Raw genomic sequence first — 23,688 nt, 5'->3', positions numbered from 1 at the left:
AAAATAACATTAATAAGCAATAAAAACTAATTTTAATAACCTATCTTTTGTACATAATTGTCTACTCTCTATTTAGAATCATTCGTGTTTCCAAAATACATGTAAAACTATAAAGTCATAATAACTTAATTATTCTTAAAAGTCTGTTAGTTCAATTTCACTTAGTCAAATATAAACTTCATCTTATCTACAAAAAAAAGATAAGTAACAGATAATGTCTTTACATCTCTTGTGGAGGATTAAAAATTATTTCACAATTATAAAACTCAATCGACAATTAAATTATAAGCTCACATATGAACTTTAAATGGATTAATATAGTAATATTTATTATTTCACGTAAAATATAAAGTAATAAATGGTTTTGAAATTTAACAATTCTTGGTGCTGCAACCGTATTTTTTTTTATTTCTAATTAAATATATTAATATTGCATTTGAACATTCTTTAAAAAACATTCATAATACAAAGTTTGACTGCAACAGAACAATATTTCTGTTCAAAAAAAAAAAGATGTATATGCAATTTAATTTATACTTATTTTTTTACAATAGGCTTATATTAAATAATTCATTCGAAAATATTGTGCTGTAATTTTTAACATGAAAATATTTAATAATTTATAAAACCCTTTGTTCTTTTAATGATTTATAAACTGTATTATAAATATTATCAAACTCTGATTTCTCCCCATTAATATGTGAAATATTAATATAGTACTCTCCTACTATACAGTTATAATACATACTTATCTTAAATGACACACAAGACTTAGAGCTATACTCAATATCACATATGAAATATTTCTTATCAATTTTATATTTAAAATTATTGGAATTAAAAAGATCGATTAAAATCTTCTTTAATGCATTCTTAGTTCCGATATTTTTAATTCTAATGCCTCTGAAAAAGCCGCGAATGTAAGTATTCTTTATAATAGGAAAAGATCCTGAATTTTGATCAATAAGATCAAAATTATCAAATACCGTTTTTTTATAAAATTTAGAACAAGGACTCAATTTCTCCTTAGAAATGACATAGCTAACAAATCTATTAAGTTTGTATAAAAAAATCTTTGTGTCGTCTGAAAACGAAATATTGTTCGTCAGATTTTCTTCCTCAATTTCTAATAAAAAATCACTAATTGATTCATCTCTTCTATCATCCTCAAATATCTCTAACATCATATAATACATACAAATAACTGGTCTCTTAATCCAATAATCATGTTTTAATGAATCCTCTTCGTTGACACAAATATTATAATATTTTAATATTTCTCTCTTGAGATTCCGAAATTGAAAATTCATAACGGAAGAAAGAGCTTCTATATGACCTCTACTAATATCTTTAAGCGGATATCTTTTTAATAAATAATTATTTATAGGAATATCATAACCAATATTAATCCATCTATGTTCTAAAACTTGTGGTAAATGGATTCTACTAAGGGGATTTGGTTGTAACATCTTGATAACTAAATCTTTAGAATCTTCAGATATCCCATTGGTAAATTGAAAATTTCCTGCTTTAATTTTATCTTGTAACTGCGTCACTTCTTTGTCATCAAAAGGCACTGAACCATTTAATAACACAAATAAAATTACTCCCAAACTCCAAATGTCTATTTCTGGTCCACAATACCTGTTACCTTTTAATAGTTCAGGTGCTGCAAAATATAACGATCCACAGAAAGTGTTAAGTAACATTTTGTTGTCGTAAAAATTTGATAATCCAAAATCTATTATTTTTATATTATCATTTTCATCTAATAAAATATTTTCTATCTTTAAATCTCTATGAACTATACTATTATTATGTATATAAGAAATAGCCGATACTATTTGTCGGAAGTATCTCCGAGCTACTTTTTCTTGTAAAAATCCTTCATCTACGATTAAATCATACAATTGTTTACCATTTACATATTCAAAAATAAGGAAATAATACGATTTACTAAATAAGAAATCTTTCAATCGCACTATATATGGATGATTAATAAGCGTAGACATTACTATCTCTCTAAAAATTCTAGAATCACTTTTTTTAAACTCATGACTTGATTTTCTTTTAATTATTTTTATAGCTACTTGTTCGTTGTTAATTGTGTTGACCGTTAAAACGACTTTTGAACTAGAGCCAGTTCCTAGTAGTTTCAAAATTTTGTAATAAGCCAAATGTTCATTTTCTACATATTCATTGTCATCAATTTCGCCGTTAGAAAGTATTTCATCATATAAACTATCTTCAAAAGACAATGAAGAGTTTTCATTGTTCATATTTGATTAAACATAATTTTCCTAGTTATTAAATAGTACCATTAATTATTGTAAAAAATATTATTCGTCACATATAATCTTTATTGGTACAAATATTCGCTTGCGATCATATTTAAAAAGCCAACCAATAAAGTTTATCTATAAATGATTGTATCACCTGTCGGACCATTTTAGTAATTGTTCCATATTAAATTATATTAAAGCAAAGAGTATCAGTTGAACTAGTTTTTAGACATACAAATTTTGATTGTATTATAAACAGTATGCTATAGAGATGTAAGCTTGCCTGAACAAACATAACGAATACAAAATATTTAAGATTTTATAGTAATAAGAATAATTGGGCAAACATCAAATAATCCTATCAAACTTTTTATTTATTTATTTTTTGGCATGTCAAATTGATTTGTTAAGCTCTAAAAAAAATCTAGAAGAATGTCAAATTTACAAATGAAAAATACTATCGTACTATTGTTTTTTCGCAACATAAATTTAAAGCATTGAAATATGTTTATATACATTAGTCATATTCATAATTATGTAAGGGCCCGTAGCTTCTTGGTAAATTATTGTATTCTACAACATGTGGTGAATCGAAATATTCTTATCCACTGTGCTCTGACCCGATATCAATAGCTTTTCATTGAAAAAAAATTCTGTGTCAATTATCATATTTTATGTCAAACGATAGCTTTAATCGGCCATATAAGTTGTGCTTATTTCTATTTATATTGTAATGATAGGATATGAAAATCATAGAATAAATTTATGTTACCTTGGTATCTTTATACTTAAATACTATTTGATTATATACATTTTAAAAAATACTAATTCAACCGAATATAAAAATCTAAGAATTTCTATTTGTTAAATTATTCAAATGACTGACAAAATCGAAAGATTTGCCCAATCAATATATATTGATTAAAATTATAAATATTGGTGCTAAACGACGGAAATTTATCAAAAAATTTAATGGAGAAAATATTTATTTTTTTTTCTGTGCACAAAATGTAGCTATAGAAAAAAAAACAGCAATCATGGGTTTAATTAATATGTCATAAATCATTATACAATATTAGATTTTTAATTAGGTCTTTTTTCAGAATAACAAGAGTACATATAAAATAATTTTTGCAACAATAGAGCTAACAAAATTTTTATGATCATGTCAGCAAGAATATACATATTAGTCACAGTCCTATTACAACATTCATATCTGTTCGTATATTTTATAATATATGTGTTAAATTTATCAAATCATTATTAAAAAAATGAAATTTCAACTATTTAACACAAAAAATAAGAATAACGATACTTGAAACCTTGAGGGATACTAAAAACGACACTATTATAAGTATATAATAAAATATAAAATACACTTTACAGGCTGTTAATTAACCTAAAAACTCATACCTTTCAAACACTATCAAATCATAATTAAAAATTTAATTTTGTTCTGATTAATTCATATTGTAAAAATTAGAATACTAAACAAACTTATAGATAGAATCATTATTTCGTTTACAATGTTCCATTAATTTTAGCGGAGTTTGAATGCATAAATATCGGCCTAAAATTTTTTTATTTATAACCGTCAGTTCCCAAATAAACTTATTTACGAATAACTTACGTAGTCTACAGTTAATTAAAAGTTAAATCCTTTTACGCTTTATTTAATATATACACAGTACAGACAATCGGTATTACGACCCGAGAAAAGTTTTGTTAGGACCTTGATCTAGATTTGTGTAAAGTGGTAATAAAAAGACTACATATACAAACTGTTGTTATATCATCGATGGATATACCTTCCCTGTGCAAGCTTTTAAATGCACATTTCTTACATTTTTCACTGCATTAATTTGCCATGCTGATTTATAGTTTTTATTCCTATTTATAACTCAAGTCAAATTTCCAATTCCGTTGGACAATATATAGAAATACAATGTGGCCCTGCCACACTTAAAACATCTAAAATTGCTGTGTCAACTCAAAAAATTCTTTTCATATAGACTAAGTTTGTAAAATTATGTAAGGTATCCCTCAAGCATAAGCATAAATTTTAAACATTCGTTAATATATGATACTTTATGTTATAACGTTATTTTCAATAGAATATAATAATAATCGTACCCATAGAATCTACAAAAATTTTGTTAAGGTTATAAAGTTTTAAGACTACCCAAAAATTTTATTTTATTACTTATATTTTATTTCAGGCCTCTATACTTTAATTTTTTAAGTGTTTTTTCAAAAACAGTTTTTATCTTGCTGGTATAATTACTTTGAAGACTTTAACAGGAAGTACTATGAAATTTTAAATCTTTAAAACATCATCATGCGTTAAGGTTTAACGTGAAAGCTTAAATTTATTTCTATAGTATTATAAATTTTACCTTTAACTCAACTTCTAGCCCCATTATGAAAGTATCATACAATGTTCCTATTATCGGCAAAAATATACTATTATTTCTGTAGCTTTGAATTCTAGCTTATTATGAGCAGTATTTAGCGTTGAACGATGTGTTTTATACCCTTTATGTTTATGATAAATAGTTATCAGTATTTGTCTTTCTTTAGGTTTTTTGCATATAAATCTTTGGAAAATTTCCATTTAACGACATTAACGCAAAGGCAATGACCATTGTATTTGTAACTTAACTGCAATTTTCTCATAGAAACCCCTTTCATATGTACTCGGCGAGTTATAAACAAAATATCTTAATATATCTCGTTGTATTAACAGAATAAGTTTCCTAGTTTCTTTTCCGTTGTATTTTGGACACTTTTACAAAGGTACAACCCCTATCAATTTTTACTTATTCCATTCGATAGACTTTGAGGACTGATAATTTCTCATCGGCCGGAAAGAATGTTTCAAACTTAACTTTTTATATCACTTATAGCCCCAAGGGTTTGATTTTCATTTATAATTTTAGTCGGAGAAATAAACCATTTTTCCTTAAAAATTATACATGGTAAGGAGAAGAATACTCACAGAGTAGTATTATTTAATGTCCACGTTAGTTTTCATGTCCCTAGATGTCTGTACCTAGGTAGAATCGTATTTAAAATTGTATACTCTATTTTTGGCTCTATGATTTGTATTTTTATAATAATTCGTAAATTTTTAATTTTACGAATAAATGTCTTCGTTTGTACTAACATCAAAAACCAAAAAATTATTTTCATTGGCGATCTTTCATTTTTTTAGTTTTTCTTGATTAGTTGCTCTTCGTTCTTAATAAATTCTTGATATAGATTTTGCGCAAAGCATCAGTTACCAACAACATGTATGGAGAGCTATTTCAATTTCATAAAAAATCTAATATTTCTAACCCGTAAATATATAGATGCGTTCTTGAATAAAGCCTTTATTTTGAAATCACCACCGCTTAATGTTTTTCTTAATTCTATGTTTCTATCTTAAGATCATATTAAAGATTTTTTTTCACAAAAAGCTGCGTACACTTAACTCAATGGTTATCTTATCTAATTTCATCAGAAAAAATTTCCAAAGTTTAATATTGGTGAAATGAACTTTGATTATTCTTTGCAAAATTCTAGTTACAAAGCTTACGGCTTTATTTATAAGTACAATAAAATCTTACTATGATAAGGAATCTCAAATTAATCCAAATGTTCGTTTATATCATAGATAGTAAATTCTTTCTTACTCTTTTTTAATAGCGCGAATTCATTCATTTTTTGGGACCTTCAGATAAGTTAGCCTCATTTCTGCATATATCTTATTAAACCTAATAAATCTAGTTTTAGAAATCTTCCAAGATCATATATAAATGCCAGTATAAGTAATAAAAGAATTCTTTTTTTAATTACTGACGGTATATTAGGGGTTGTTTGATATTACTCCCAAAACTTGACACAATCGACAAATTTATATTTTACCAAATAAGGATTCACATTATTTAATTTTAAAATTTCTCAATATTTCACAAACCCAATTTGTATTTAACTTAATATGTTATTATATATTTTCGCGGGCCCAAAATCGATTGCGCCCAATGCGTGACCTTATTTTTACTAATTTGTCAAACCTTACATCAATTTTTAACATTATTAAATTTGGTGATTTGTAATTAAACAAACCACATATATGTATATTAACTGTTTATGATTTTATTCAATTTTTTTTAATTTTTTGATCTCTTAATAAATTGGATGACGCTGAGATTCTAACTCAAGTACTCCGAAGTAATGGATGCCCATAAAAACCACATTGCCAAGCTGATGGCATAAATATTTTGCATTATTTATAGTATATATTTATCATTTAAAAAAAGAATTACTTTTTTGCCCCCAATGAAAGAGGTAGAAGGCAAAGTTTAGTATGATCGCCTTGTCTAAATACATAAAGGGGATGAGTATGGCCTGTTGTGACAAACATTTGAAATACAGGCTAAAAAGAAATCCCAAAATTTTGTTCTTGTACATAAGGTACATGACCGTTTGGAACCCGCTTTGGGAAAATGAACCCGCATTGAAAAAATTCAAAAAAAGGGAAAAATAAAAAAAATTCAAAAAAGGGAAAAATAAAAAAAGTTATAAAAAAAAGGACTTGATGATTTATTTTAAATAATGACAGAAGACAATTTATCCGGTGATTTTTGGGAATTTGAAAAGCCTAGTGAAACTGTAAAAGGTACTCATAGTGTTCTTCTTTGTTTATGTTAAGATCGAATATCTCTTATAGAAATGAGCCAAAACCAACTAAATTATATGGTGTTGTGACTCAGAATCGCTAGAGGGTACAGCATTTATGGAGTGTTTCTTAGTACTGTGACCATCCCTTTGCTTAGCTAATGTGACATCATATGCTACCCATTGATTAGAGATCATAATAGAAACAGGTTATACATTTTCTTGTATTACCTCAAGGAAAAAGCAGTATTTCTACCAGTTACAGAAACGAGCAAGGCGACGCCGCTTCAGCATCAAATGTTTCCAAAATAAACTTTATTTTATATTCCATGTATGAATATATTTTATCACTAAAAACCTCATCTGCTTCAACAAACATTGTTTTTGCCAATTTTGCCATTTTTTAAAGGGGGGTCCTTTAAAATTTCAATGCGGGTTCATTTTCCCAATGCGGGTTCATTTTCCCAAAGCGGGTTCCAAACGGTCATGTACCGTACATAACATTCTTTTTTTGGAGGATGTGAGGGAACGGTACAAACGAGTATTTGTGAGTACAATGGTCTAAGCTATAAAAATACTGGTCTAAGTACTTCATCGGCATCATCATTTTAGCGCGAACCGCCTCTACGATATGTGTAAAGAACAATACTTTAGTATGCCTAGGTGTATTGTAAGGGAGGTTTGTATTAGATGTAATATATGCATGCAAGCTCAACTTTAAATGCAAAAAAAAAAGTTTAAGCACATTGTCGCTAAAAGACCTTTTGAAATTTAAATATTGATCATGTTGATATGAGGGCTTATAGCTGTATAAATGATGGTTTTAGTTGGATACTTACATCAAGATAAAATACTTTTTTGGGTATAATATAATATCTTACTTACTAATTACTTTTCAAGATACGCTTACAGTCTCTTCTGACAGTTCCTGTTGAAAATCAAGCATTGGACTCTCAAATACCCCTTCTTAATCAGTATCAAGCCCCTGTCTGATTGACATAGTTAGGCTTTCTAAAGATATTTTAAGAAGTCTTGGTTGTATAATGCTTCGGTTTTCTGGTTTAATCGAAGCTCTTGGTTGCGCGCGTTGAAAATTAGTTACTATTTCATCTCAAATCATTAAATAAGAAATAATTTTCGGCTCTTTTTTTATAGAGAGAAGCTACATAATTTGGAAGCAAGTCGTATTTATGTTTTTTCTGTTTCTACCGCATGAAGGTTGTTACAGCTTGTGATTCCAACTTCAACAACGATCACTTCTATCTTCAAATTGTCTACAATTAGTATATGGGCTTGTAATTACTCCAATATTGATTTTTTGTATTTTTGCATAAATTTTTTTAAGAACTTTTATTTTCTTTTTTAATTCTAAAGTGTAACATTTAAGTGGCATAGCTCGTTTAGAAACTCAAAAATATCTTCTTTTGAGAATTATTATAACTTGTAAAATGGGTTTATTCAAAATGGGACAATAAATTCCAATACAGTTTATTAAATTCAGTAAGTGCAAAAAATTTTCTTTGGTCTCTGTTCTTAAATATTTCCTTTGATGTATATTAAGTATGGACATATTTTTATGAAAATTCAAAAAACCTTATAATTCAAAAAGTAAAAAATAATTTTTTTGCCTGTTATATAGCAGATTTAATATATATATATATAGTATGTCTATTTGTTTTTATATGAAAATTTTCAAAAGAAGGTCTTGCGATCGTTTAAAAATATGTGTTAAACCTGGATGTAATGATAAGAAAATTCCATCTCTCGAAAGATGCCTATGATTTATCTAGTTTAAATTACATATAAATGAGTTTTAATTGTTGTAAAAATAATATAATTATTGAAGGGTTATGTAAAGCACAAAATTATCTTGGTTTTCGCAAAAATTTAATCCAGATTTAAGACGTTTTATGTTTTAGGTATAAGTAAAATTTTTTAAAAAATAACATAAAAGAAATTAATTATTGAATAAGATAAGTATTTTGAAAATTTAATGGGAGCTTTCTCTTGTATTTATAAGATTCATTTCAAACTTACAAAGCACAAGATGATAATATTTTTGTTTCTAAAGAATTTTTTTTATAATATCGTAATTAAATACGTTAAAGAAAAAACATATGTGCATAAGAATGCATAACTAACACATATTTTCCCTCAACTCCTCCTCTTAAATTAATTTAAAATTGAATACAAACGAAACAAATGCATATAATATGACGCATACAACTATTACATATTAGTTTATTTATGGAAATTTCTCATTGAATTTTTTATTTAAAGGAGATTTGTAAGTTTATGTATCGCCTCGTCTTTAACGTCTACATTTTTTGTGCATATTAATTAAATAAAAGGTAAAATCTAAAATTGTAAGTCTGTCTTATAAATTTTCTTATCCCCACATTTCATTCAATGGCATTCATCTTAATCAATTATAACATTTAATATCATTATAAAGACCACAAAAAACGCCAATGCTATCTGCATATTAATATCCTATGAAATCATATATATCTAGAATAGGACGATTGTAAGCGTGCAATATACTTCAAACATTAAATATATACAACTTTTGATCATTTTCCTGAGACCGATTCTTAATATTTACCTCATTTTTTTTTCTATGTCGTTTCTGTTTGTAAGTCTGACCATCCTTGCTATTTTTGAATATAGCAGTATTCATATCGCCATTTCTAATCTTTAAGATATAGTCGGATATGCATCCAGGTGGAGATTCATCTCTGTTATAAGCCTTGTTCGTTTTTATTTTTTAAATATAAAAAATATAAATAAAGTTAAAACCATATATTCATTTGGCAAAATAAATTAATATAATTTAAGTTGTTAGAACATGAAAAAATTAAAACAATTTTTTATTAGTTGTATTTATTATACAGATTTTTTTATAAATGTTAACAAATTAGACTCAGATGTAATGTTTAAAACAAAATAATTGTAAATAAAAAACAAAATTCTGTGTAACGTATTTATAATCTTTATATTATAATTATAAAAAAAATAACCAATTGAATTAATTTAGTGATTAAACAAAACAAAAAAATTGCAGTTTTTCCAGATTAAATATTAATTCTACAATTTTCAATGACCTTAAAGTTTCTAACTAAAATGGCTACGCAATTGTTATTTTTTTTTTTTTTTTTTTTTTCTTTGCAAGTAAGAGGTAGGGAGAAACCTTACATAGGGACCAGAGGGATTTGGGTGTGATCCTTTTCCAACTGGTACTGTGAGATTCTTACTCACTAAAACTCCCTCCGTATAACTTGCCGGTGCAGCAAGCTCCGCCGTATCCATTGGACTTTGGCTCCAGGAGAACACTTTCCATTTATACCTCAAATCGCGTCCAGAGTGACCTCACAGCGGATATACTTAACGGGCATGGTTATCTATAACCCGAGGAGAGACATCATCGTACTGACTCAAAGGTCCCTACAATCATCTGTATCGCACACACGGCTCCTTACACGACCACATCCCCAGCCCGGCATTTTTATTGGACTGCGTTGACCACCAGTCTCCCACTAGTTTCGGCCACCGTGTTACAGAATCATGTAGGATAGGGTCCACGAGACCTTCTATTGCCCTACTTCGTCTAGTCTCTTAGTTAGCTCTAGGATCCCACTCTAGAGTGCACCAGCCATGGGCTCCAACTAGGCCGTACCCATTAGATACTTTTATGTATCATTAAGTCACCAGAGGGCGATACTGCTTTTTGGCCTTGAGGTGCGTTTCTACACTAGATGCTAATCCCCTTGTGGCTGGACACACACAAGTTTCATTGAATCAACTTAATGATTACCGTGGACATTTTCATCATCTGAGTTGTTCCAACTGCATCATAGAAAGTAGAAACAATTTGGTGCCCCTGGGACTCGAACCCAGCCCATTGGTCAATGAGAACATGCCTTCGACCACTCGGCCAAGGGCACCTCGCAATTGTTATTTGCATCTACTGGTTTGGATCAAAATTTGTACCCTTGCAACAGTGAACATAATGAACTTTTGCAATAATTCGCAATATATACACGGAGTTTATCAATGAATAGATATCAAATTGTTTCAATTAAATCAAAAAATAGTGTATATTTTTATTTTATAGTATTATGAATTAAAAAACTTCTATTATTTTTATTTAGTTCATGAAATTTTTGAAAAAAAAATTATAATACAAAGAATTGAATTTGATCGATTTTAACATAATTAGATAGAAAAAAAATAATGAATTTCTATAGTAGTGTTAACTTATACCTTCACAAAAACTACTTCATGAATAATTGTATGGCTACTGTTTTTTACTTTTTTAAAAACCAAGATTTTTTAATCATATTTATATAGAGTTTAAAAGTGGAGTAGTCTGTTATATAATAAAAAACTTTAATTGCGGTATTATATTTCGCAAATATGGGGTTTATATTATATTGTTTATTATGAAGTATGTGATTAGTTTTTTTTTCTTGCAAAACAAATTTTATTATCAGTTATTTATACTCAAGCTTTGTTACTCATGTATGAAGGATTAAGAAATCCATAAAAACATTGTTAAGACAGCTAACTAAATATCACATAAAACATAGAGTGTTGCACGAAATAAGGCATAATCGAATATCTATTTATTTTTGTAAAAAATTGAGTTCATTTTGTTATTAAACCAAAAGAGTGCAATGTTGTTTGACCAGCGTATGAAGTACAGAATAACTACGTTTATTTGCATATAAGAACTAAAGCCGAAGAAAAACAACTAATAATTAAGCATACAAAAATTTTATATATTATGATTAAAAAATAATAATTTCATCTTTGTAGAAAATTGTTTCTACAACGTCAATAGAACCTTTAAAAGAATAACTTTAAATTGTTACACATGCAAAAAACAAAATGCAAAGTTTTCATTTTAAATATCTCTAAGCGATGTTAATTTTAAGTAAATTTTTGTTTGTGGTTTAGATTTCATTATAAACATTATTTAGTGTATAAAAATTTTTTTTATTATACAACGATAAGTTTATTTAGACATTTAAAGATAAAAAATAAAATAAAACGTCAATTCTTTATTCTAGACTTAAAATATCTAAAGAAGCAGTTAAATTTTGCTTAACCTCAAAGCCCGAATTAGAATCATCCAACACGTTATATCTTGTATTATGATTAATTCTTCGTAAATTTGCAATATTTTCTGAGTTTATTGGTACTTCTAGAATATATTTTATATCCTCGATGATATTTATGTAATCCTCAGTATTAAAAACTTGTTTAAATTTATAGCTTTTGTTTGCATCCATGATAATATTTAAATGCTTAGAAATTAACATTTTAAGTTTATTGGCGTTCATACTTTTGAATTTGATTTCATAAAAAACTAGCATATTATACAAAGAGCGAGTTAGGGCACCAAGTGAATATAAAAATTCAAAAATAACACTTTTCTTACCATGACGTTTTCTTAAATTAAAGGCACCTTTTTGTGCATTCCATATCAAAATGTCATTAAAATCTTTCCTAGAAATTTCATAGTCTTTTTTTTCATTATCTTTTGGCCAATTGGGTTGACTTTTTATTGGAAACTTTATTTCATCAAAAATAGAATTAAATATTAGATTTGATATTGCCCTCCCTTGTATATAATTATTATATTTTAAATTTGCAGTTTCTCCAAAAAGTATTTCAGAACAAGCCATAAAATCCTTAATGTTATTCTCTTGATTATTAGTAACGATTCGATTTAAGTCTATAATTAGAGATAAAGGTACAAACATCTATGGGCTAAAGAAAACTTTAAATTTATAAAAAAATGGAATTTTTTAATAATTACAATACATGAAGTAATTTGTATGTTTAACCGTGATAGCCCTACCAATCCAAATTAAAATCTCTTAACGATATATTTTAGTATTTATTAAGTTGTAACAGTTAATGAAACAGGCCCGATTTTGGATTATATCTTGGGTATTATTAGTATTTTGCCAAGTGTTCCAATAAGTTCTTAATGTTCTTTGACTTTATTGATTTATTACTTTTTTGGCAAATTCTGTTGAATTTAAATTCTTTTATTAATATTGAGGACCTTCACATAACACATACATCATTTTTTAATATTTATTTTTCAGATATAACTCATTTTCATCAAATTATTTAATTTTTGAGATGATTTTCGTCATAAACTAAAAACCAACTCCTATAAATTTAAAGACAACTTTATATGACGTATAATTACCTAATACGATACTCGTTTTACTCAAATCATTTGTGATGTTTTAATTTTTGTTTGATTTTATAATATAGGTGTTTTTTTAACAAGAACGAACCATTTTGCCAATAATATTAATTTGATGCTTGTTATTTGGTTTTTATATAATTGCCTTTCTTATTAAATCATATTGTTACATAATTTCCATTGCACATACAAAATACATATTTAATATATATATATATATATATATATATATATATTAGTTTTTAACATTATACATTACTATAATCTTTTTTCTTCTTCGTCTTCAAAATTACATTCTCTCAATATAAAAATTTTCATGTTCAAATTTTTCATACAAAGAGATCTCATTTGGATTAAATTGATTATAATATAGTTAAATTTTGTTATGATTATGACTATTAAAAGACTTGTGTCTCGCGTGAAAGAATAGAAACACGTGGGTTGTAATCGATGTAGTAGAACCTTGTCAACCTACTCTCTTCTTCATATCACAAATTCGAAATATTATTTCATAACAGAATATCTTTTAAAGATATGAAAATGTTTTATAAATTTTTAGATACTGATTATAATTAATCCTACTTAAAACTCAAGAGGTGTTCAATATCTCTTTAGTCAATGTCTAATACATTGTGGAATGATCATTTTTAATTTTAATTCAATATTTACCCGAAATTAGATCTAAAAAAAATAGTTGAAACTTGAAATATGAATCCGTTCCTTTTAAACATCAACAACACATTTTACCGCTAAACCTTTAGAAAAAAATGATAGTTGAGAGATGACATAAAAAAATTACTTTTTAAGGTGTATTTATCTATAGATAAGATTATCTCATATTATTAATTCGGGCAGACGCGATGGAATAACACTGATATAAAGATGCAATATAATAAGCCTAATGTATTTGGAATGGACAAATAAAATAAAAAATACGCTAATCGAATAGGAATAACTTCCAGGATAATTTACAGAAAGTGGAACAGGAAAAACTCAAAAAGTACTGTATCTTAACAAGCGAATTAGACCTAATGTACAAATGCAAGATTCAATTAATTCCTTACATCATTACATGGGACGAAATGTGACAAAATGCCGCAGCAAATATGTTAATGCCATCGGTGTATCGACAAGTACCAAAGCTTTTATCCAAATGAGGTTTATAAAGAAGACACTAGAGAGCACCTCCTTTAACCCCGGCAGGGACTCGCAGAGAGAGGATCTGAAACCAAGAAAATAAAGAAGTACTATTAGGTGTTGTGATCAGATAGATTGCGAGGTAGTGGAGAAAAATAAAAGAAAATAAACCCGAATAGCTTCAATAAATAAATTATATATATTCTAATATAATTCAAAGAAATATTTAAAAATTATGCGATATTGTACATGATACTCGCACAAATACTACTTTTTGTGTGAATAGTTCAATGAATAAGTATTTTTGTTTTATAAAGATCTATAAGTAAGAAGAAGCAAAATATGCGTATTAAATGTGAAAATAGATAGCAAATTTAATTTTTTCAGATAAAAAATACAGTTGAATCTTAAAGAAATTCGTGTTTGAACTAATCAAAGACATCAGAGATGTATATGTGATCAAAAACAACAATATTAGTATCGGCAGAATGGCGGTATATAAAAATTGATAAACTGCAAGTCCAACTACAAATAAAAAACAGAAATCTATAAGTGATCTCTTTTTTGATACAAAATTGTCGTATATAATTTTTTTTCCAGAGTTTTCTTACTTTATAATTTTTAATTATAAAATTCTTAATTATTTATTATGAATAAAAAAACTATAAATTTTTTCTTATTATATTAATACTTGAAGATTAGTATGTCGCTTGATTGATTTTTTAAGATGAACAATTCGATGAACCTATTTAGAGATTAGTAGAAATTTACAAAATTGCGGATATTTTTATTTATGACTTCACAAAAAGTGTTTAATTCGAGCATAAAATTTTACAGCATTGTTATCGATACAATATAATATTGAATTAAAGATAAATTATATTAACGAATTTTGTTGACCATGCTATTGTATAACTCGAATGTATAATAAGGAGTGAAATTTACAGGGACAGATTATGTAAATAAATTATTTAGATAATTAATCTACTTTAAAATAATATGGTTAGACTATTATATGTAAATAAGAAACACTGTACCTAAATTTTAACAATATAAAAACAAGTATTTTTACTTTCAATGAGAAATACTAAATTTTTTGTTTTTTTATTTATTGAACTGTTGTATTGTTTATGCTAATATAATGAAGGTGTTTTTTATTTGTTCTATTAACGTAATTAATAGTATTCCTGATACTATAGATAATATTAATAGTCAAGAAAGTAATATTGCGCCTTTATGTAAAAATTCTTCATTTTGTTGGGTAATTATGCGTATATCTATATTATAAAACTCGAATTTGAAAAAAACATTCAAAGAAATCATTTATAAAAAAACTCATAACAATAATACAAGACATTGAAAACTCAAATGAGTCCGAGGAAAGTTTTATCAATGGTATCTTAATTTTTAAAAAATTGTTAAAGGATGGTTCTTTCATTAACATTTAAGTAAAGACGAAAACATGTTATAAAATCTAAAAAAGATAAAAAAATTCATGGCATTTTTGAACAATACAAAATATATTTCAAAACAATTAAAAATCAACATTATCATATTGTTCAAATTACAAGAAATTAAAAGAAAATGTCACTACTTACAGTTCAGACGATGCATTATTTCGATAGAAATGTTCTTGTACTGACCTAAAATTCTATACTACAACGAGAAAAATATTATATGAGAGTTTTATATATTGATTCAAATATTATCAACACCAACCATACGTGTTAAATTGAAGGATAATTCATTTTTTAATAAACTAACTATTTTATTGTTATTTTATACTGAATACTAGTCATTTTTACCTGTTTTTATATAAGCCGTGAATGTTTTTTAAGGTGCTTTACGTTCAAACATTTACAGTACATTTTTTTACAACTAATAGAATTTTTTAGGCACATAATATGTATTGAATATTTTAAATTAATTTTTTTTGTAACAATAACATCTATAGATAAAGAGTATCCGATGATAAGGCATATAATCTTATTTTTGATATGAAGAATAAAAAAAATTACGACTAGGATGAAAACAATTAGGATATACTGTCTATAGTCAATAGTTAAGAACTAAATAAGTATTTATGATTACATTCGAACATTAAATCATAAATAATTCATCACAACTGTAGATATTTTGGATGACGTTGAATGTGGCGGCGGCCTATATAATAAAAGTTAACCGTCTGCCATAAACTAAACAATTGTTTAAAGCTTACATTTAGTCTAAAGTAACAAGGAAATCCTAAAACCTAATCCTTGATCGACGACCTGGACTAAATTTGATGATGTTCATGAAATAAGAGCGTAGAAAAATATGTGGCTAGCTAGAAAGCTAACTTAAAAAGACTTGGTAAGACTTTAAGTTGACGATATAACAATTTATTGATAAATGCACAAATAATATTAAAAATTTAATAATTACAAAGAGCAAAATCATGAAGGATGGCGACAAGTTGTACTTAGAACATTTAAACTAAAAATTCTTCGCACCTATTACTTATAGATATATCCGTAACAAATAACGATGTTTTTTTTCAATTAATTAGTTTTTCTTACACTATAATCTAAAAATGGTTGATCAGCATATAAGTTTTGAATGTGTTATAAATTGTTTAAATGATTTTACGCTATTTTTAACTTTTATTTACTACATGAGCACCTATTATATACAATATACTGAATCGGCATATAAGAGATCCCAAAATTTTTTATGTAAAACAACGTTTTAATAAAATTAATATAGAAAAGTAGATAATCTGGATTTGCGTTTTCTAGACTTAATCCCGACAATTTTAAGGCAATGCAGAGAAGCTTGAGCAGGATGTTAATTTTACCTTCTAACATAATCTTTTTTATAAAAACATCCTGTTGAAATAGTCCATGGCCTGAACGTAGCAACGCCTTAATATGAGATAGTTTGTGCGTAGTTATAAAAATACATAATGTTAATGTAGTTTGTATCGAATATCGTTTATAGCGATATCTCGTTCTCATAAAAACAATGAATAATTAAGCAAGCAGAGTCCTTTATGAGTCTCAAGGTTCATACAAAACATAAAATAGAAGTTAATGTTAAAGATTATTATAATTCATTGCGCTAGAAAACTATGATTATATTTACAGAATAATTCGGTCTCAAAAGAATTTTCTCCCCAAGATAGAATTAAAGCTTTCTGACTGTCTTATACATATTTTATACAGGGCATTGTGCATTTTTTCATATTTAAAAATTTTCGATTCTGTATGTTCTATCTTTTATATAGATTAATTCAATAAATAAATATTTAACAACGATTAATTTATAGTTATTAATTTGATAGGAGCCGTTAAAATTACATAAAAATTTCATTTTGTACAACAAAAAGGTTTAATTCGACAAATTTCTCATTGGAAACTCTAGAGAACATCAAAAAATATTTTTAGAAAGGAAGGCTACTTAACATAATAATGCACATATATATGAACTCCTTTTTATAGAAAAATACTCTTGTTAAATTCATATTCGTATGTCAAAAAAAAATCAAATAAACATTTAAAAAAAATTAAAATCAATACATGGTTAAAGAAGATGAACAGCTCACTAAACAAACGGCCAAGATGTTTATAAAATCACGCCATAAGAATATAACACAAGACAAAAAAATTTATTTGACTAAAAAAACCATTTAGAATTTATAGTAACTTCACTCTTAATATAATGATTGATCAAATCAAAATATTATTTGAGATAGAATAAGCGCCTTATATATTCCATTTAATCTTTATTATAGCTTATAAAAGAGCAATATCATAAACCAATTCTTAGTTTAATTATTTAAATCATAATATGAAACATGTGTATTTTTATTTGTAGTTTATGTTTCGTCGGCCGTTAATAACTTTATATGAAACTGCTACGGTAATACTTTTGTTGATGCCCATAGATCATTACTATCACAGCTAAATAAGATTTGGCAACTATTAAATAGAGACTTAATGTAATTCCTGCAACAATAAACTAATAGTCAAATGTAATATTGTAAAAAAATATAATTTATTTATTGAAGCTATTAATATGCTTGTTTTCTTCTTCAATTTACCTCCACTGCCGCGCACTCTATCTGGCCACACCACCTTCTAGCTTCCTCTGCTATGTTCTTGGTTCCAGATATTCCCTCGGAGAGCCCCTGCTGGTGTTCAAAGGAGATGCTCTCTAGTGTCTTCTTTATAACTCTCATTTGGATGTAAGCTTTTGTACTAGTTGAAAGGCCGATGGCATTAACATAATTGCTTTGGTTTTCGTCACAGATTAAAAAAAACTTTTATATCATCAGCTAAAGGCCGCAAATTAATTCACGTTATAAGAAACGTATAAAAACAAACTAATAATAGTGTATTTGAAGAAAAAATAAGATTTCCTTCAAAGTCGCAAAATCATACAACTTGAAAGTATTTTCTAGTAAGTATACACATTATAACAGTAAAATAAATGCAAGTGCATCTCATTCATTATACACATATTTATCAAAATGAACTCGGGTCATATTTAAAAACATGGATTGACTTTTTAATATAGTTATCAATTAATAATATTTTTAGCGAATTTGTTTTTTTAAAAACATAAACCTTGTTACTAGATATCAGAAAACCGACTCAATTTTAGTAAGCAAGATAGTTGATTTTATATTTTATGAAACTTATATTTTCCTTGTAGAATATTTAGTCGACAAATTAATACTTTAAGTAAAATTTTTTTGGTGGTTTGTTATTTTTGTTTATTCAGCATATTTAACATAATATAAGTCGATACTAATTATAATATGGAGAATTAACACGTATTTTAATTAGTTGTATTTATTTTGATGCTCGTAACAGTATATAATAGATTATATAGTATGATATGCAGATGTAATATATACCTGATTATTTATATCAATACGAGAGTATAAAATTTGATCCTTATCATGCTGCTTAATAAGGTAATATAAAGTGACATATGTTGTGATACATACAACACTATAAGCCACAAATATGGCCCCGATGTTAAATAGAATAATAATTCCTTAAAAAGTCCTGATTTTATATGTTGGCGCTCTTGAATACGTTTGGTTTTTTATGATGGTTGTACTATATAATTATGATTTTATACCAGTTTCAATATCTTTTTAATTAATATCACAATAAACATATTGTAAAAATGATCATAATATGAATTATAAACACTACAAGCTCTTTACAAGTTCATAGATCTACTAAGTCCTTATATAAAAAGAACAATTCTTAAAGCTTTATATTTTTGTGATAACATATATTGTGAAGTTGAATGTGAATGATTTATTAAACTAAAATCTCTTATTAAATCAAAAATGTTTAATATAAAATATTTCTTTTTTTTGTGTCAAATGCACATATTAGAACTATTTTACATATTTAAAAAATTTTAAACTAGAGATCTCTAAACTTTTTTTTTGTTTCAAAATTTGAAAAGAGAAATAAAACAATAAGGAAGTAAAAGTAAACAAATAAGAATTTATCGAAAAAATAAAAAGCACATAAATATTTAAAATATTGAAAAATAAAGTATTTTTTTTTCAATTTTTTTTATATAAATATTTTCGTTTTTTATACCCCCTAATTTACCAGTTTCTCTCTCTATTTTTCATAATCTAGAGTTTCATGCCCTGGTTACATTTTCTCATAATTTTTTTTTTGTTTAAAAAACCATGTTTCATTCTAAAACAATTCCAAACATTTTTATTATTATTTTTTACTTCTAATCAAAACAATAATATGAATAATATGATCATTTTCCATCTTCTTCCATTTTTTTATTCATCAAGCAATACCAACATGATAAAATTGACAAATTTGTATAGGAAGATGCACGGCTTAAAAGAGTTAAAAGTAATTGAGCCATTAAAACTTGCTAGTGAATTACAAGCAAATACGATGTGTAAATCAAATAAGTTAACACATAAGAATCCTGATCCAAGAAAACGAACATTAAAAAAAAGAATGGATTTTTTTAATTTTAAGTATTCTAAAATAGGCGAGATTATTGCGAAACAACAGAATGATGATTTTAAAGAAGTTTTTAAGGTTTGGATTAAGTCTCCGTTACATAAAAAGAATATACTTGGGAATTATAATTTTACGGGTGTGTCGTCATGTTTAGGGAAAGATAAGAATAGGTATTGGGTACAGGTATTTGCAAATGGATATGGTAAATGGAAAGGTAGTCCGTATAATAAACAGTGTTATGGAGAGAGAAAAGATGAATGTGAAAATAAATATGATGATGAAGAGGATCCTCAGTATAGTAAAGAGAATGATGATAAATTAATATTTTTATTGAGAGATACAGAAGATGCTAGTAAGATAAAGAAGAAGATACCGAATAATTATTCATTGAAGTTTACAGGGTCGTATAAGAAATATATAGCAGTAGACAAAGGAGAACAAGACAAGTGTCAAGATCCAACCAAAGATAAATGTCGAGATCCAACTAAGGACAAGTGTCAAGATCCGAGTAAAGACAAGTTTCAAGATCCGAGTAAAGACATGTTTCAAGACCCGAACAGAGACAAGTTTCAAGACCCAAATCAAGGTTCGTGCCAAGACCCAAGTAAAAACCAAGGAAATGTTTGCTGTCCACCAGAATGTTCCAATATTAATAATATTTTACTAGCTAAATACAGCCCAAGTAAAAACCAAGAAAATGAGAACATTTTACAGAAGATATTGAGAAAACTTGAAGCACTTGAGAGAGACAAAGATAAAGACAAGGAGAGCAAAGAGAAAGACAAAGATCCCAGTAAAGACGGAGACAAGGGTAAAGATAAAAGTAGCAAGGACAAAGACTCAACTAAAGAGAGTAAAGACAAAGATCCCAGCAAAGACAAAGATTCCAATAAAGACAAAGATTCCAATAAAGACAAAGATACCAATAAAGACAAAGATCCTAGCAAGGACAAAGATCCTAGTAAAGAAAAGGATCCTAGCAAAGAAAAAGAGAGCAAAGAAAAGGATCCTAGCAAAGAAAAAGAGAGTAAAGAAAAAGAGAGCAAGGATAAAGAGAGTAAAGAAAAGGAAAATAAAGACAAAGAGAGTAAAGAAAAAGACTCAAATAAAGATAAGAACAAAGAAGAAGATCCCTGTAAGGATAAGGGCAGTTGTACAGAGACTCAGACTTCTAAGTCTACTGTCACTACTACCGTCCTAAAGACTGTCTATAATTATCAGTCTGCAGCTCCAAGTCCTCCCCCTTCAAGCCCCGCTACAAGCAAGGAAGACATTCCCAGGACAGTAAGCATAGATGACCAGAACATGAACAATAAGATCAAGTCACTTATATCATCTCTAAAGAATAAAGAGAATGATTCGGGGACCTTAAGGGATTTTATAAAAGATCTTAAGAATAAAGAAGACGGAGAAGATATTGACATAGGAGACCCGGAATATATTGACGAATAATATAAAATAAAAGCATAAAATTAAGTAAACACAATATTCTAAAATATTATTAAATATAAATCTTTATTAATTCTCTTCTTCTTCAGGATTCATTTCCCTGTCTTCATCATTAATATTCGGATTGTCTTCTCGACTATTCCAGAGTGTCAAATTGTCCCTTAAAAGTTGCATAATCAAAGTCGAGTCCCTGTAGTGATTTTCACTTAAGCCTTCAAGATTCTCAATCGCATTATTGAAAGCACTTCTCGCTATCGCGCAGGCCTCTTTTGGGTCATTTAATATTTCATAATAAAACACAGAATAATTAAGAGCTAAGCCTAACTTAATAGGATTAGTAGTAGGCAAAGGAGAAGCCTGTTCACTGGCTTCACTGTACGCATCATGGGCAAGTTTGGCCACTAATTTACTTTCTTCTCCTTTTAATACCTCGGCTTTATATCTGAAATAATCCCCTTTCATCTTAAGGAAGAAAATGGAATATTCCACATTATAACTTGGATTATTATTAATATCTTGTATAAGAATATGATTATCTATCATATCAAGCACTTCATCACAATATCTTAATAACTCCCCTTCTACTATCTTGACCTTTTCTTCTACATGCTCAAGATTCTGCATTCCTTTCGTGGACTGCTTCTGCTTTTCAGAGCACAAAATGCGCCAGCTGCTTCTTCTCGTAGAGACAAGATTCTTAAAGGCAACGCTGAACGAATTCCGGGCTGAAGGTGTAAGAATAATATTCTTCTCATGTGCCAATTTAACAGCCAACTTCATTTCAGAAGCCATGTCTTCATATCTTTCAGCAATATCACTGAGATATGCTCTAAAGAGAGTGTCTGTGTATTCATCATTTTCCATTAGCCCCTTCTTGGGCTACATTTTTATAAGAAAAAAAAACGAAAAAAAAAAAGATAAAAACAGCAAAATGACTTATCATAATAATATATTATAATTATAACATTATTAAAATAGAACATTTATAATTATTATAGAATATTAAATAATAATACTTTATTCTGGTAAAATAACGAACAAAGACACGTGACACGTCATAATACAAATTAGCATAAATTCAGAAAAGGAACTTTTTAAAATATCAAAAAACATGTCAAATATTTCGAATACGTTTTTATAGTAAAAAACGCAAGACACTCAACAATTTAATAAATAAATAATTCATTTGACTTATTTGAAACTACAAACTTTCTTAAAATTAGAAATTTATAATTTAAATAGCATTTATGAAATTTACAAATAATAAATTTGAAAGTAGGTTTTCGTAATTTTAGAACCCTTAATAAAATGTATTTAAAAAAACAAAATTTATTTTATAGAACATTTTTATATAAAAAATAATGCTCAATTTGGGCACCTACATTCTAATAATCTTAGTAAAGACAGTTTCTCATTTTTATATGGTATCTTCTACTTGGCCTACAGAATCTAATTTGTGGAGTTTTGAGTCTTTTGTTTTTATCTATGGAATTCTTTTGATTGTATCATAATATAAATTTCTTAAAGAAAAATCTTATATTTTTGTTAATGAAATATTTTCATATTAAAATTAATTTATTAAAAATTTGATCAGTAAAAATTTAAAAAATTATTATTCCTGTGTTTTTATAAAAAAAAAATTTTATTTTTAGCACATTTACTAAATTTTATTATATTCGACATACTTGTATGTGTTTAAGCTCTAATTATTACTAATATTATATTAGCTAAAGATAAGAAGATTTGAAATAGAAATAATAAAGTACATCATTGACTCTGGTTAGTAAAACATTTGTTATTTTACATAAATACAACCAACAACTAACTAAAATTTTTAGCTACGCAGATGAATACGAGATATGCTATTATGTGTAAAACATAAAAGTGAAGGAATGCTATTTTATATGTCAGATTTATAAATACTTTGTGA

At 27.0% G+C, this 23,688-nt stretch overlaps 4 protein-coding genes across 4 annotated transcripts; 1 reads left to right on the top strand and 3 right to left on the bottom strand.

Annotated features, from left to right (window-relative positions):
• Positions 1 to 620: 620 nt before the first annotated feature.
• VNE69_10145 (serine/threonine-protein kinase) lies at positions 621 to 2,279 on the bottom strand (the record flags this gene model as incomplete). Its single annotated transcript, XM_065474868.1, has 1 exon — positions 621 to 2,279. The coding sequence occupies one exon, from the start codon at positions 2,277 to 2,279 to the stop codon at positions 621 to 623; it is 1,659 nt and encodes a 552-aa protein (XP_065330940.1).
• A 9,728-nt stretch (positions 2,280 to 12,007) lies between these two features.
• Positions 12,008 to 12,712, bottom strand: VNE69_10144 (uncharacterized protein; the record flags this gene model as incomplete). The annotated part of the gene is made up of 1 exon (XM_065474867.1): positions 12,008 to 12,712. The coding sequence occupies one exon, from the start codon at positions 12,710 to 12,712 to the stop codon at positions 12,008 to 12,010; it is 705 nt and encodes a 234-aa protein (XP_065330939.1).
• A 7,366-nt stretch (positions 12,713 to 20,078) lies between these two features.
• Positions 20,079 to 21,761, top strand: VNE69_10143 (SCP domain-containing protein; the record flags this gene model as incomplete). Its single annotated transcript, XM_065474866.1, has 1 exon — positions 20,079 to 21,761. The coding sequence occupies one exon, from the start codon at positions 20,079 to 20,081 to the stop codon at positions 21,759 to 21,761; it is 1,683 nt and encodes a 560-aa protein (XP_065330938.1).
• Positions 21,762 to 21,827: 66 nt separating this feature from the next.
• VNE69_10142 (14-3-3 domain-containing protein) lies at positions 21,828 to 22,622 on the bottom strand (the record flags this gene model as incomplete). The annotated part of the gene is made up of 1 exon (XM_065474865.1): positions 21,828 to 22,622. The coding sequence occupies one exon, from the start codon at positions 22,620 to 22,622 to the stop codon at positions 21,828 to 21,830; it is 795 nt and encodes a 264-aa protein (XP_065330937.1).
• Between the last annotated feature and the right edge of the window lie 1,066 nt (positions 22,623 to 23,688).

This window comes from Vairimorpha necatrix, chromosome 10 (genome assembly GCF_036630325.1).
Source record: "Vairimorpha necatrix chromosome 10, complete sequence".
Classification (NCBI taxonomy): domain Eukaryota; kingdom Fungi; phylum Microsporidia; family Nosematidae; genus Vairimorpha; species Vairimorpha necatrix.
The sequence above is the reverse complement of the archived record's forward strand: the minus strand, read 5'-3'. Positions and strand labels throughout refer to the sequence as shown.